The 17,309-nt window shown below is 45.9% G+C and overlaps 1 protein-coding gene across 1 annotated transcript in view; it reads left to right on the top strand.

Moving 5' to 3' along the window:
• LOC146055206 (ficolin-2-like) overlaps window positions 1-12,085 on the top strand; it is a 58,432-nt gene extending 46,347 nt beyond the window's left edge. Inside the window, exons 5-9 of the mRNA XM_083168216.1 lie at window positions 1,438-1,476; window positions 5,994-6,121; window positions 6,656-6,785; window positions 10,100-10,234; window positions 11,741-12,085. Of these exons, the coding sequence (XP_083024342.1) occupies window positions 1,438-1,476; window positions 5,994-6,121; window positions 6,656-6,785; window positions 10,100-10,234; window positions 11,741-11,994 (686 nt within the window). The 3' untranslated portion in view covers window positions 11,995-12,085. The remainder of the gene's footprint in view (window positions 1-1,437; window positions 1,477-5,993; window positions 6,122-6,655; window positions 6,786-10,099; window positions 10,235-11,740) is intronic.
• The last annotated feature ends 5,224 nt before the right edge of the window (window positions 12,086-17,309 follow it).

Here is a 17,309-nt window from a genome sequence, read left to right as displayed (position 1 = left end):
CTGCTGTAGCCAATGCAGATAGGGGAAGACCAGTAAGGAGGGTACTGCTGTAGCCAATGCAGATAGGGGAAGACCAGTAAGGAGGGTACTGCTGTAGCTAATGCAGTTAGGGGAAGACCAGTAAGGAGGGTACTGCCGTAGCCAATGCAGATAGGGGAAGACCAGTAAGGAGGGTACTGCTGTAGCCAATGCAGATAGGGGAAGACCAGTAAGGAGGGTACTTCTGTAGCCAATGCAGATAGGGGAAGACCAGTAAGGAGGGTACTGCCGTAGCCAATGCAGATAGGGGAAGACCAGTAAGGAGGGTACTGCTGTAGCCAATGCAGATAGGGGAAGACCAGTAAGGAGGGTACTGCTGTAGCCAATGCAGATAGGGGAAGACCAGTAAGGAGGGTACTGCCGTAGCCAATGCAGATAGGGGAAGACCAGTAAGAAGGGTACTGCCGTAGCCAATGCAGATAGGGGAAGACCAGTAAGGAGGGTACTACTGTAGCCAATGCAGATAGGGGAAGACCAGTAAGGAGAGTACTGCCGTAGCCAATGCAGATAGGGGAAGACCAGTAAGGAGGCTATCGCTGTAGCCAATGTGATCACAGAACCAGTAGGGAGGGTATTGCTGTAGCCAATGTGGTGACAGTATCAGTAAGGGGTATTGCTGCCTGTAGCCAATGCAGTGAGAGTCAGTACAGTGAGCATTGTATTGCTGTGGTCAGTACATGGATTTAGGTTTGTGCAGTGAGAGACAGTACAGTGAGCATTTTATTGCTGTGGTCAGTACATGGATGTAAGTTTGTGCAGTGAGAGACAGTACAGTGAGTATTGTATTGCTGTGGTCAGTACATGGATGTAGGTTTGTGCAGTGAGAGACACTACAGTGAGCATTGTATTGCTGTGGTCACTCAGTACATGGATGTAGGTTGGTGCAGTGAGAGATCTGAGCATATTCTGGAAATCATTATTAGATCTATGTAACATGACAGATACAGACTGCAGGTGATGAACTAATGATGGATCTGAACCACGGAGGCCATCCAGCAGGGGGCAGGAGGGTACTGTATAGTTCAATGTTGCATTGGTAACAAGTGTAGATGTCGGGATAATACTGTCTATTATCCGGTGGGAATATTATCTCTGATTGTGTATGATTGAGTCTGAGGGAACGAGATGATGTGCAGGATTATATGGCAGTGACATGAGCCAATACAGATGGTGCATGGAGGCCAAGCTGGTACCGAGTACAGAGCACCAAGGACTGAGCCTTGCGGTCTCCTCATGATAGATGGATCCAGAGACTCGGGCACTGAGGGAAGTACTGTATGTCTGATAGGAAGGGTATTGATGATAGAAATGTAACTGCCGGCGCTGTTTTTGAATTGTTGTCACCTCTGTATTTGGGCTGTTTGTCATTGTGTGTTTTGTTTTGTTTTATGACTTCAGGGGAAAAGGGAGACTCCGCCTTTCCGGAATCTGCATACGGTGAGGTTCCCACACGCTTCTGTGATGGCTGTGATTGGATGGATGGATGGATGGATGGATAGATGGATGGATAGATAGATAGTATTGTAGCTTTTTGAAATGTCAGTGGCTGGACCGTCATTAATATCCTTCCCTGCTGGAGCTCCGCTGCATGTTATAGTGAATACGGCTTGGAACGAGAGGGCTATATTTACTGAAGTGCAGGTTTTATAGCGGTTGAGATGTTGCCCATAGCAACCAAACCGATTCGAGGTACTAACTTTTAAAAGGTGCTAGATAAACGCTAAGGCCCTGATTCGGGTTTGCTCTGTAAATACCGAGCACCAGAGACAGTGTCTGTTGTCAGTCCAAACACCTGCCCCCCCCACCGTACAGCATAGTGTGACCCACTCATAGCATAGACAGTGTCCCCCGCTCACAGCATAGACAGTGTCCCCCACTCACAGCATAGACAGTGTCACACACTCACAGCATAAACAGTGTCACCTGCTCCCAGCATAAACAGTGTCACCCACTCACAGCATAAATAGTGTCACCTGCTCCCAGCATAAACAGTGTCACCTGCTCCCAGCATAAACAGTGTCACCTGCTCCCAGCATAAACAGTGTCACCTGTTCCCAGCATAAGCAGTGTCACTTGTTCCCAGCATAGACAGTTTCACCTGCTCACATCATATGGAGTGTCACCTGCTCCCAGCATACATTGTTACCAGCTCACAGCATAGGCAGTGTCACCCTCTAACAGCCTAAACAGTGTCACTCGCTCACAGCCTAGATAGTGTTACCTGCTCACAGCACAGACATTGTCACCTTCTCACAGCATAGACAGTGTCACCTGCTCACAGCATAGACAGTGTCACCTGCTCACAGCATACAGTGTTACCCATTCACAGCATAGGTAGTGTAACCCACTCAAAGCATAGACAGTGTCCACTACTCACAGCATAGGCAGTGTCATCTGTTCCCAGCATAGACAGTGTCACCCACTCACAGCATAGACAGTGTCACCTGCTTACAGCTTAGTGTTACCTGTTCACAGCATAGACAGTCACCTGCTCACAGCATAGACAGTGTCACCTGCTCACAGCATAGACAGTGTCACCCACTCACAGCATAGACAGTGTCACCTGCTTACAGCTTAGTGTTACCTGTTCACAGCATAGACAGTGTCACCTGCTCACAGCATAGACAGTTTTACCTGCTCACAGCATAGACAGTGTCACCCACTCACAGCATAGACAGTGTCACCTGCTTACAGAATAGTGTTAACCATTCACAGCATAGACAGTGTCACCTGCTCACAGCATAGACAGTTTTACCTGCTCACAGCATAAACAGTGTCACCCACTCACAGCATAGACAGTGTCACCTGCTCACAGCATACAGTGTTACCCATTCACAGCATAGGTAGTGTCACCCGCTCCCAGCATAGACAGTGTCACCCTCTAACAGCGTAAACAGTGTCACTCGCTCACAGCCTAGATAGTGTTACCTGCTCACAGCACAGACATTGTCACCTTCTCACAGCATAGACAGTGTCACCTGCTCACAGCATAGACAGTGTCACCTGCTTACAGCATAGTGTTACCCGCTCACAGCATAGACAGTGTCACCTGCTCACAGCATACAGTGTTACCCATTCACAGCATAGGTAGTGTAACCCACTCAAAGCATAGACAGTGTCCACTACTCACAGCATAGGCAGTGTCATCTGTTCCCAGCATAGACAGTGTCACCCACTCACAGCATAGACAGTGTCACCTGCTTACAGCTTAGTGTTACCTGTTCACAGCATAGACAGTGTCAACTGCTCACAGCATAGACAGTGTCACCTGCTCACAGCATAGACAGTGTCACCCACTCACAGCATAGACAGTGTCACCTGCTTACAGCTTAGTGTTACCTGTTCACAGCATAGACAGTGTCAACTGCTCACAGCATAGACAGTGTCACCTGCTCACAGCATAGACAGTGTCACCTGCTCACAGCATAGACAGTGTCACCTGCTTATAGAATAGTGTTAACCATTCACAGCATAGACAGTGTCACCTGCTCACAGCATAGACAGTTTTACCTGCTCACAGCATAAACAGTGTCACCCACTCACAGCATAGACAGTGTCACCTGCTCACAGCATACAGTGTTACCCATTCACAGCATAGGTAGTGTCACCCGCTCCCAGCATAGACAGTGTCACCCTCTAACAGCGTAAACAGTGTCACTCGCTCACAGCCTAGATAGTGTTACCTGCTCACAGCACAGACATTGTCACCTTCTCACAGCATAGACAGTGTCACCTGATCACAGCATAGACAGTGTCACCTGCTTACAGCATAGTGTTACCCGCTCACAGCATAGACAGTGTCACCTGCTCACAGCATACAGTGTTACCCATTCACAGCATAGGTAGTGTAACCCACTCAAAGCATAGACAGTGTCCACTACTCACAGCATAGGCAGTGTCATCTGTTCCCAGCATAGACAGTGTCACCCACTCACAGCATAGACAGTGTCACCTGCTTACAGCTTAGTGTTACCTGTTCACAGCATAGACAGTGTCAACTGCTCACAGCATAGACAGTGTCACCTGCTCACAGCATAGACAGTGTCACCTGCTCACAGCATAGACAGTGTCACCTGCTTACAGAATAGTGTTAACCACTCACAGCATAGACAGTGTCACCTGCTCACAGCATAGACAGTTTTACCTGCTCACAGCATAAACAGTGTCACCCACTCACAGCATAGACAGTGTCACCTGCTCACAGCATACAGTGTTACCCATTTACAGCATAGACAGTGTCACCTGCTCACAGCATAGTGTTACCCACTCACAGCATAGACAGAGTCACCTGCTCACAGCATAGACAGTTTTACCTGCTCACAGCACAGACAGTGTCACCCACTCACAGCATAGACAGTGTCACCTGCTCACAGCATACAGTGTTACCCATTCACAGCATAGGTAGTGTCACCCGCTCCCAGCATAGACAGTGTCACCTGCTCCCAGCATAGACAGTGTCACCCACTCACAGCATAGACAGACGGTCACATGGACGTCCTGGGTGAAATTTAATAGGACGCAATTTTGTATAAGGTTCTGAAATCGCACCATATCGCATGTTTTAAAATCTTGATCTTATTTGAAGAAATCGACAATTTCATGAATGCGAATTGAGGCATGAAAAATGTGATGTGATGCGATAAAGTGTGACTTTTAGTCATGAAAATGTGTGAATTAATGAACATGTGCAATTATTTAGACATGGTAATGTGAGGTTTTTGAACCCCCCCCCCCCCTCCCAAAAAACAGCATGGTGTCCTCCCTCCTGAGCATAAACAGCCCCAGGCGCAAGAAACGCTCCTGGTTTTAGAAATTAAGGGACAAAAAACATAGGGGATCCCTAGGATTTTTAAATCCAGCACCAGGCTCAAGGGCCAGGGAAGCACAGAACAGGTAGCACTAGCAAAATCATCATTCCTTCCTTTATACCAGGGGTGGGGAACCTCAGTCCCATAGCCGTTCCTAGTGGCCCGCAGGGGCGAATTTAGGGGCCAGGCCGCCCCTAGGCACAACATTTTTGTGTCCCCCCCTCCCCCTATTTTAATGTAAATATATACGTATATACATTGTTATTTATATATTTCATTTAAATTTTACTGTAGCCCACCTTAATATTTTTTTAAGCACTCTGGACTGCTCACTGTACGGAGGACCCGGAGGGAGGGAGGCACTTATTAGTACAGTGATTAGCACAGTGTCTCCATCAGTCTCTCTCCGGCTCACACACTGTGACTGACTGAGCGCAGGGAGGATCTGCGCGCCGCTCAGCTCAGCAGCCAATAGACTGTGTGTGTAGAGTAGCCAATGGGCGGGAGCCGGCAGCAGTGAGCCTGAGCCATTTCCGGACGCGCAGGGGGACCGTCGGACCCAGCCACTTAGCGGTGATGTAATGTGCATGGAAGAGAGGGTGGGCAGTGGCGGGTGATGAGCGGCGCTGCCGCCGACATATGATAATTCATGTCTGCGGCGCTCGTCACTCGCCGCTGCCCACCCACTGTGCCATTTAACAGAATGTCAGCCTGCCTGCCGCCCTTAATTGGTGCCGCCCTGAGGCCGGTGCCTCACGGGCCTAGGCACAAATCCGGCCCTGGTGGCCCGCCCACCGGCCCGATGGCTTTGCCGGGAGTCAACTACAGGGGAATTCTCACGAGAGGTCTGTAGTTCTCGCGAGATTCCTCTTAATAAACAGCAGCCGGACACTGTCAGTCCTATTCAGCGGCAGCCGCCGGAGCGTGGGACACCTGCAGCAGGACAATTTGTAAGGGAAATTTTTACATATGGCCCCCGAAGGATTTTTTCCCCATACAATCGGCCCATGGCACAAAAAAGGTTCCCCACCCCTGCCTTATACAGTATTTATCTCTCACGGCCATAGCACGGTTACAGCAAACAATGTGTTGGATATTATGTTTGCACCGGGCAGATTATATAACGTTCTTCTTCCCATCTCTCAGCTGCCAAGAACTGTAAGGAGCTGCAAAATTTGGGGTTGCTACTCAGTGACTGGTACACCATATACCCGGATGGCCGCACCCCCCTGAGGGTCCTGTGTGACATGCACACCGATGGCGGAGGCTGGATTGTAAGTCTTTCTGTAGAAACCTATACATTGCCTACACTCATGTCACACATTCAGGAAATATATATAGGTAAAAGCCGTATTACTACAGGATATTATGTTACAGCTGGCCGAAAGCCCCGCCCATCGTGATGTCACATGTTCAGGGGGCGGACCCAGCACAGGGTGGAATATCTCACTGCTAGGGCCTTATATATGTAAACTGTTATCTTTAACATGAAATAAACTGGGATGCTGACTTCAAAGGCATGGAAAGTCATTCTGACCCACTTTAAAATAGGGGTGTGGCCGACACACAGGTGGGCTGTCAGGTGGGTGTGGCAGCATAATTGCGGCACTGACCTGGGAATATACCAGACACTGGACAGTGGGGGCAGGGCAATGATGATGTGATTTAGTACCCAGTAGGTTGGAGTGATAACGTAGACCCGAGGCCACACAGTGGTGAGAGCTGGAATCGCAGCGTCCCCAGACCTGATTCCTGACAGTTGGGCTTCCCCGTGCAGGACCCGGACTCATTTCCACTCTCACTTACAGGTATTTCAGAGACGTATTGATGGATCCGTTGATTTCCTCCGTGACTGGAATTCCTACAAGACGGGGTTTGGTAGCCGGCTGTCGGAGTTCTGGCTGGGGAATGAGAATCTGTACAACTTAACGTCATCAGGTAATGAGCGCTAAGAGGTCACATGATCCTTGCGCTCTGTGTCTAGTGTCTGTGAGTCTCCGAAACACTGCCATCTGCCGGCAGAGAGTGAAACTACATCTGTTTCTTACACATGCACAAACACAGAAGATAGCAGACTAGCCTTCGAAGCTTTTGCTTTGAGTGAGCTTACTAGTGTGTGTGTGTGTGTGTATATATATATATATATATATATATATATATATATATGCTAACTACTCCTCATCTCTATGAGGTGAGGTACTGTCAATGACCACTAGAGGCCACTCAATGGACTAAGACAGTGATGGGGAACCTTCAACCCTCCAGCTGTTGTGAACTATACATCCCAGAATGCCCTGCAACAGTTTTAGAATGGGCAAATAGCAAAACTGTAGTAGGGCATTTCTGGGATGTGTAGTTCAACAACAGCTGGAGGGCTGAAGGTTCCCCATCACTGGACTAAGATGTTGTGGCAGAAAGTAAAAACAATTTTTGCACGGACACTGATCGCTTTCAAACTTGCTGGATCGGGAGAGAGGAAGCTGTGGATATAGAGATTGGAGGTAGGAGCAGATAGGGACTGGAGTTGGGGTGGAGAGTTTGTGGGCTTAAAACTGTCACAGCTCAAAGTGAAAGTAAAAACGTTCACTGCTCAAAGTGAACGTACATCACTGAAGCCGTCTTTTTGACAGGCTATTAACTAGAACAAGTATACAGTTGTATATTGTGTCCTTAGGACGGTTCAGGTGCTCTGGTCCATAACATCACATATTCAGGAGTGAGGCAAACACAGGGTGGATTATTGCCCTGCTATGGCCCTGTTGGACACATCTGGACTTCTTTTGCAGGTTATCGGAGGAGCTATCCTTGCTCCGTAAGGTTTATAGACTGCGGTAATAGAACTTGTGTACTAAAAATGGAAAACAGTCCATAAATATTTAGATCCAATGTCAAGTGAAGCCAACAACGTATATTCATCCAGAACTTGTTTATTAATCTTCAAGTTGTCACAGGAAACATGTGTTATACATCCCAACGCGTTTCGTCAATCAAGACTTCATCAGGGGAAACTATGTATAAGTCTAAAAATACAAGTACTTTCTTTTAATACATTGAATAAAAATATTAAAAAATATTTCATACAATAGAAAAGCTTCACTTTAGATCCCAAGGAGTTTGAAGGTAATCAAAAAAAATTTTTTCCACATTCTTTCTTCATCATCACCACCCTTGTTCTGTTCTTTTGTCTACTTTTTCTTCCCTTGGTAAAGGTGATTACCTTCAAACTCCTTGGGATCTAAAGTGAAGCTTTTCTATTGTATGAAATTTTTTTTAATATTTTTGTTCAATGTATTAAAAGAAAGTACTTGTATTTTTAGACTTTTACATAGTTTCCCCTGATGAAGTCTTGATTGACGAAACGCTTTGGGATGTATAACACATGTTTCCTGTGACAATTTGAAGATTAATAAACAAGTTCTGGATGAACATACGTTGTTGGCTTCACTTGACATTGGATCTACATATTTATGGACTGTTTTCCGTTTTTTAATAGGCGCCATACCATAAGTGGGTGATTTATATATATATACCTCCACTTGTGCCTGGCACTCCGCTGTAGATAATGGTATACCACCTGGTGCCCTCCTTTCTGGACTGGATAGTCCCTGTACAGTGTAGATCGATCAGGCGGCACTCAAGGAATTTTTCAAATGCAAACAAGTGTTTTATTCCTCCAGGAGGAGGAATTTGTTTGTTTGCATTTGAAAAATTCCTTGAGTGCCGCCTGATCGATCTACACTATATATATATATATATATATATATAGATAGATAGATAGATAGATAGATAGATAGATGTCTGTACACTGCTCAGCTCCAAACATGAGAACATGATTCTCATGTTTGGAGCTGAGCAGTGTACACCCATCTATTGGATCACAAATACCAACTGTGGACTTGTCAAGCAAAAAACTATACGTATAATATTTGAAGGCCGTTTCTTTCGCTTAAAAGAGCCTGAGGTGCTCTCATTCCATATATTATATACAGCAACCAGTGGATTTCTGGTCGTTTGTATTAACATTATCTAAGAATCACCTTCGCTTTTTTACCGCCTAGGAGAATTTTGTCTCAGTTTACAATAGTGTGATCATCCTGTTCAACTATCGCATCGTGCCCCTGATGAAGTCATGCAAATGATGAAACGCGTTGTGCTTATGGGCGTATTGAAACACTTGTTGTGATTGTACATCATTTGTATAAAAATATATCATTTTTATTGTGACTCACTGTAATTGTACCAAACCTTTATTGTACACTGCTATGCCCTTAGGGCAGTTTTATATTAAATTGTTTTACTTACTTGAAAGATTCTGTTCAATCAGGAAAGGTTAAGCGCACCCTGAAACTCCCCTTTCTTTCATATATATATATATATATATATATATATATATATATATATATATATATATATATAACAAATGGTTTCTCTGAAGCAGAGACACAGGCACTCGCCACTTTATCCAAAAATAACTCAGATTTTTGGTAAAAAACGGATAGAGTTTATTGCTCATATAAGCCAGCAGGTCAAAAGGTTATAGCATCACCAAACTCCGACGTTTCGGTCCTTCACAATGGACCTTTATCAAGGAGCGTTTTTAGGTGAGATAAATAGTACAGCAAAGCCATAGAAGCTGCATGCAAACCAGCATGGAGCAGAGGTGACCTCTGCTCCATGCTGGTTTGCATGCAGCTTCTATGGCTTTGCTGTACTATTTATCTCACCTAAAAACGCTCCTTGATAAAGGTCCATTGTGAAGGACCGAAACGTCGGAGTTTGGTGATGCTATAACCTTTTGACCTGCTGGCTTATATGAGCAATAAACTCTATCCGTTTTTTACCAAAAATCTGAGTTATTTTTGGATAAAGTGGCGAGTGCCTGTGTCTCTGCTTCAGAGAAACCATTTGTTATAAATTGGAGTTCGGAGTACACTCTGCACCCCTTCACAGGACACCCCACCGCTGACTGATTTCCTCCACAGTGAGAGTGCGGTCTACAACCTAACATTATATATATATATATATATATACATATATTTTTATTTATTTTTTTTTTATTTTTTTTTACACAAATGAGATGCCATAGAATTATATAATGGAAGGAACAGGGTCCTCTAACAGCACAATGTAGTGATGCCACACTGATCCAGGCACATTGTGATGTTGCATATAAATCTGTGTACATTGAACCTGTTTGTTTATTATTGTTACATCTGGTAAAAACATTTATAAAATGAATTATCTCATTGCAGGCACCTGGGAGCTGCGGGTGGATCTACAAGACTTTGAAGCTGTAAACTCTTTTGCTAAATACAAATCTTTTAAAATCACAGGAGAAGCTGATAAATACAAATTGATACTCGGAAGCTTTGTGTCTGGTACTGCAGGTGAGGAACAGCAGTGTTATACTGTACATGGGAATGTCAGTGTTATATATGGGAACAGCAGTATTATATATGGGAACAGCAGTGTTATATATGGGAACGTCAGTGTTATATATGGGAACAGCAGTGTTATATATGGGAACAGCAGTGTTATATATGGGAACGCCAGTGTTATATATAGGAACGCCAGTATTATATATGGGAACAGCAGTGTTATATATGGGAACGTCAGTATCATATGCGGCGTATCATATGAGTAGATCTGATTGGCTCCCATGGTGCGGCGTATCATATGAGTAGATCTGATTGGCTCCCATGGTGTACTGTAACACAAGAGCAAATCTAATTGGTTAATGCAATCATTTTTCAACACATCTGAGCAATACAGATTTTGGTGTGGCCGAATTACATATCTGATTGTCATCTTCTTGATAACATTTCTTTGATCAATGGCAGCCAATCTATCTGTGCAGTGTTCTGAAAACAGGTCGACATTGACAAAAGGTTGACGTGAATTAGGTTGGCAGTGAAAAAATGTCAACACAAGCAAACGGTCCACATGGAAAAGGTTGACACATGAAAATGTCGACATGTTTTTGTGTGTCAATGTCAACACTTCAACAAGATAACTCACAATGAGTGTAGCATGTCCCCTCCAATGGCTCGCTTCGCTCATGGATGGTAAAGCAAGAAAAAGTTCCCCCCAACAATTGAAAAAAAATCATGAAAAACTCACGTTGACCTTTTTTTGCAGAATGTGTCAACTTTTTCCAAGTCAATATTTTCCTTGGCAAACTGGAGAGCGGTAAAGTGGAGAGGTTACCCAAAGTCTTTGAAATGACAGAAGCTGATTGGATGCTTTGGGTAACTCCTCCAAGCCTTGATATCTCCCCCTCTATCTCTTCCAGAACAGGTACAAGGGCAGATGTATGAAGCAGTGATAAGGGAGCAGAAGTGAGCCAGAGGAGTGGCACATGGTAACCAATCAGTGCTGAAGTAACATATGTAATTTGCATAACATAAAATGATACAGAGCAGCTGATTGGTTACCATGGGCCACTTCTCCTCTGGCTCACTTCTCCCTTATCACTACTTCATACATCTACCCCTTTGTCACATAGGGCCTTATTCTAGTTCACTCTTTCTGACAAAATCCTTCTTAGATGGACAAAACCATGTGCACTGCAGGTGGGGCAGATGTAACGTGCAGAGAGAGTTAGATTCGGGTGGGTTTTACTTCAAAGTGAGATCTATATTGCAGTGTAAAAATAAAGCAGTCAGTATTTTCCCTGCACAGAAACAAAATAACTCTCCCAAATCTAATTCTCTCTGCACATTTTACATCTATCTGCCCCCCTGCAGTGCACATGGTTTTGTCCATCTAAGAAGGATTTTGTCAGAAAGAGTGAACTAGAATAAGGCCAATAATAACTGGTGATAGGGCAGCTGTGATGTTGCGGTCTCACTTTTACACATTCACCTGTATAACCTGATTATGTTCTTGTTTAGGAGATTCTCTTAAATATCACAACGCCACAGTGTTCTCCACCATGGACCAGGACAATGACGCAATGAAAACAAGAAACCTTGCCCTGGAATACAAGGGGGCCTGGTGGTTCAATATGGTTTTTGGGGCACACCTGAACGGTGGGTACCTTCCAGGGAAAGATGTGAGCAATACATGTAAAGGCATTAACTGGTACACGGGTAAGGGCTGCAGTATCTCGTACAAACAGTCTGAGATGAAGATCAGACCCGTGTGATGGAACAGAAGCTTCCTACAATGTCACTGACTGTATCTGCTATATAACTGCTGTGATTGGCTGTGATTGTGCTATAATGACAATAAAGCACATGGTGATATACGCATCCACAGAAGTGTCCTTGTATTTATTTGATATATATTTATAGATAACTAGGTGATTCATCGCACCCTACCGGCGCTCTTCACACCGTCGGAAGGGGCTGCACCCCCTTAATTTGTGAACGTTTGTATTGTGAGAAATATGGTTAGAATTGTATGTAAGATGCCTGTATTGCAACTTGGGTTATAGGTGAAATGTGTTAAATAGAGAGCATACTGTATGATGTGGAAGGGGGTGTGTATTGTTATGTTTAATTAAAAAGCGGTTACAGAGTAAGATGTACATTGATAGTGTGGATGGTACAGTGACATTTGTGGATGTGTGTGTGTGGAGGGGGGAGGTGCGTGTTGTTTAGGTGTGTGTGTGCAATAGTGTAGTAGGGTGTTTTTGAGTCAGCGGCTCCCCACTGGCGGAGGTCACGACACAGGAAAACAGGAGGCTGGGTAGTGATAGGGGTGTATGGGCATAAGGGGGACTAAAGAGGAGGGTGGGGGACACTGTGCAGCTTCTGCCAGTGGGTGAGGGTCCAGCGTGGCAGTACAGGACGGTGGCCCTGAGTCATTGTCTCCTCCTACTGGGTGGGAGTTAGGGTGCATGAGAGCAGGAGGCTGGGCTATGAGGCAGGATAGGGGTATGTGGGCAACACAGCGTCAGCGACTCCCCAGTGGTGGAAGTTATGGTTCAGGAAAGCAGGAAGCTGGTAGTGATAGGGGTGTGTGAGTATACGGGGGACTAAAGATGAGGGTGGGGGACACTGTGCAGCTTCTGCCGGTGGGTGAGGGTCCAGCATGGCAGAACAGGAGTACAGGATGGTGGCCCTGAGTCAGTGTCTCCTCCTACTGGGTGGGAGTTAGGGTGCATGAGAGCAGGAGGCTGGGTGGTAAAGCATGATAGGGGAATATGGGCAACACAGGGGGAGCGGGTCCCCACTGGCGGAAGTTACGGGACAGGAGAACAGGAGGCAGGGCAGTGATAGAGGTGTGTGGGCATGAGGGGTAGTAAAGGTTTTTGCCTGTTGCTGAGTAGGGATAGGCATTGGTGCAGACACCATCGATGGTTGGCATTGATGGAGATTTTGCACCCTGCCATCAATAATAGTAAAATATTACTTGGATAACCATCGATTGTTGTGGCTATCGATGGTCATCCATTATATCTGAGTGAATAGGCCGTGGGACAATAAAAAAATTGAAACTTGATCGGTAGATTATATGCAACATAAAAAGCTTGAAATATGCATGCAAATATGCATGAAAAATACTTAAAATATGCATGAAAAGTGTTAAAATGAAAAGTGTTACCAAATGTCAGCATAGTGTGTGAGGGCGGCGCAGTGGAAGGCTCCTCTGCTGCAAAAGTCTGTCTCTTGGTGTAAAGTCCCAGGCCAGGGGCAGGCAAAGGTTCAGGAGCTTCGTAATGGCATCTGCCCCGACTGACTTTTATCAACATGGATTGGCAGCCTAGAGCAGTGTCAGACATAGCGTACATCCAAGGTTCCCCACACTGCGCACATATTGCCCCAGCCTGCACACTCTACCACTACCTGGCCAGCAGCAGCAGAGCAAGCAGTGCTGTGACTCACGTGTGGAAAGGGGGCAGGACCTAAAATATGCACCATCACTAGATTTTAGGTAAATTATGCAATAACCAGTGAGAATGGGCAAAATATGCAAATGCATATAATCCTGTCTCTACTCATTACACATTCGGAAAGGGGGTGTGGAGACCCCCCTTTACCATTGGACACGCCCCCTTTCCGAATGTGTACCGATTACTAACATTAATATGTTGGAGGGTATGTTAATTATACACACCCCACAGCCTAACTATACATACCCCACCCCTACAGCCTAACTATACACCCCCCACAGCCTAACTATACACACCCCACCCCCAAACCATATGCAGTATACCTCCCACCACCGCAGACTAACTATACACCCAACAGCCTAACTATACACACCCCACCCCCGAACCCTATGCTGTATACCTCCCACCACCGCAGACTAATTCTACACCCAACAGCCTAACTATACACCACCACCCCTGCACCCTAACTATACACCCCCCACCCCTACAGCTTAACTATACACACCCCACAGCCTAAGTATACACCCCCCACCCCTACAGCCTAAATATACACCCCCCACAGCCTAACTATACACACCCCACCCCCGAACCCTATGCTGTATACCTCCCACCACCGCAGACTAATTCTACACCCAACAGCCTAACTATACACCACCACCCCTGCAGCCTAACTATACACCACCACCCCTGCACCCTAACTATACACCCCCCACCCCTACAGCTTAACTATACACACCCCACAGCCTAACTATACACCCCCACCCCTACAGCCTAAATATACACCCCCCACAGCCTAACTATACACACCCCACCCCCAAACGCTATGCTGTATACCTCCCACCACCGCAGACGAACTATACACCCTACAGCCTAACTATACACACCCCATCCCCAAACCATATGCAGTATACCTCCCTCCACCGCAGCCTAACTATACACCCAACAGCCTAACTATACACACCCCATCCCCAAACCATATGCAGTATACCTCCCTCCACCGCAGCCTAACTATACACCCAACAGCCTAACTATACACCCCATCCCCAAACCATATGCAGTATACCTCCCTCCACCGCAGCCTAACTATACACCCCACAGCCTAACTATACACCCCCACCCCTACAGCCTAAATATACACCCCCCACAGCCTAACTATACACACCCCACCCCTGAACCCTATGCTGTATACCTCCCACCACCGCAGACTAATTCTACACCCAACAGCCTAATGATACACCACCACCCCTGCAGCCTAACTATACACCACCACCCCTGCACCCTAACTATACACCCCCCCACCCCTACAGCTTAACTATACACACCCCACAGCCTAAGTATACACCCACCAACCCTAAAGCCTAAATATACACCCCCCACAGCCTAACTATACACACCCCACCCCCAAACCCTATGCTGTATACCTCACACCACCGCAGACGAACGATACACCCTACAGCCTAACTATACACACCCCATACCCAAACCATATGCAGTATACAGTACCTCCCACCACCGCAGACTAACTATACACCCTACAGCCTAAGTATACACCCCCCACCCCTACAGCCTAAATATACACACACACCACCCCCAACCCTATGCTGTATACCCCTACTACCGCAGCCTACAGCCTACTGTAACTATACATCCCACACAGCCTAACTATACACCCCCACCCCTAAAGCATAACTATACACCCCCTACATCCTAACTATACACCCCACACCCTTGCAGCCTAACTATTCGCTCCCCACCTATACACCCCACCCCCACAGCCTAATTTTATACACCCCAGCAGCCTAACTATACACCCCCCACCCCCTCACGCTATCTAAACACACCCGCCCCTCCCGCACTATTTCCCCACCCTCCCCTCCTCCGCAACCCATATTTCACACAATAAAAACATTCACAAGTTAAGGGGGCGGAGCCCCTTACGCCAGTGTGAAGCGCACGATGAATCACCTAGTTAAATAATATAAGAGAAAAATTCAGAAGATGAATTTAATGTGCTGCTGGCCAGACAGACTTCAGAAATGTGCACCAACATCGAGCGAATGTGACCGATATAGATGACTATTATCATGTTAATACATTCTTGCCTTAACTGGACTACATCATTTCGCACGGAACGGCCAGGAGCTTGGTGGGTGGGAGCGAGTTGGCCGGGGGGGGGGGTGAGCAGTCTGGAGCAGCGGTGTATCTGGGAGCGATCTGGCTATGTGGGAGAGTGGCGGGAGCAGCCTGCACAGCGTGACCTCTGACCACATCACGCTGCACAGAGCCGCACAGCAGCGGTCGGGAGAAACTGAGCAGCATCTCAGCAGGTGCTCAGATGCTACCCGGCATTAGATTGGATTGAAAACTCTGCAATTACTTGGCCAAATCCCCGGATCCCGACGATCCTGGGATTGGCCAGTCTACTTATATCTCCCCGTGTGTGCCCCTTTATTTTATATATGCACAGTAGTATTACTGATATATGTATGTGATTGTTGTTTGTCTATTTTTGTTGCGTGTATCTGCATATTATCAGATGTTATTGGTATTGAGCGTTTTTGTATTATGCTTACAGTGTCTATGGTGCATTGGTAATGCTTCCATTTGCATTTTTACATGTCGTAGAACCCTTTTGATGCAGACTGGGCATCCAGTTCTGATGGTGGGATCTCAGAAGGCGGCTTAGTCTATACAGTGTACTGTACCGTCTATAGTTCTTGAATATATTTTTCATCTATTTTTTACATCTTTTATTAAGAAACTTCTTGTAGAATGTCTGTGTGTGCATGTACATGTGGTAGGGAATATAGATTGTAATCTCCACTGGGGCAGGGACTGATGTGAATGTTCAAATATTCTCTTTACAGCGCTGCAGAATATGTGTGCGCTATATAAGAAACTGCCAATAATATTCTCTGTACAGCGCTGCAGAATATGTGTGCGCTATATAATAACTGGTAATAATATTCTCTGTACAGCGCTGCGGAATATGTGTGCGCTATATAAGAAACTGGCAATAATATTCTCTGTACAGCGCTGCAGAATATGTGTGCGCTATATAAATAACTGGTAATAACATTCTCTTTACAGCACTGCGGAATATGTGTGCGCTATATAAGAAACTGCCAATAATATTCTCTGTACAGCGCTGCAGAATATGTGTGCGCTATATAAGAAACTGCCAATAATATTCTCTGTACAGCGCTGCAGAATATGTGTGCGCTATATAAGAAACTGGCAATAATATTCTCTGTAAAGCATTGCGGAACATGTGTGCATTAGATAACTAACTGGTAATAAATAATAATGCTCATTGTTAAGTGTTACATGCTTATTGCCAGGGGTTTGTTACTCGTTGCCATGGTTTTACTGGTCACAGGCATGCCGGCATTCCTGACACTTTTGCGTTGTGCTATACGAGCATCCTTGACAGATGCTAGAGGTCAAGTAGTACCTATAGAATTGGTCTCCTCCTAGGTGGCGGACATTTTTGCAGGGTTCGGCAGGGAGTCAGGGCTAACCTCACATGCACAGACCCTCCCGGTGCCTGGCTGAGCACATCACAAGAACAGGCTCCTTTCAGAGCCCTGTCCCTGCGAGCAGGGAATGATACATCCCGCTGT

The sequence above is a fragment of the Crinia signifera genome, unplaced genomic scaffold, assembly GCF_055691185.1.
Source record: "Crinia signifera unplaced genomic scaffold, ASM5569118v1 HAP2_SCAFFOLD_355, whole genome shotgun sequence".
NCBI classification, from domain to species: domain Eukaryota; kingdom Metazoa; phylum Chordata; class Amphibia; order Anura; family Myobatrachidae; genus Crinia; species Crinia signifera.
This window is presented reverse-complemented; position numbering and strand designations above follow the sequence as displayed.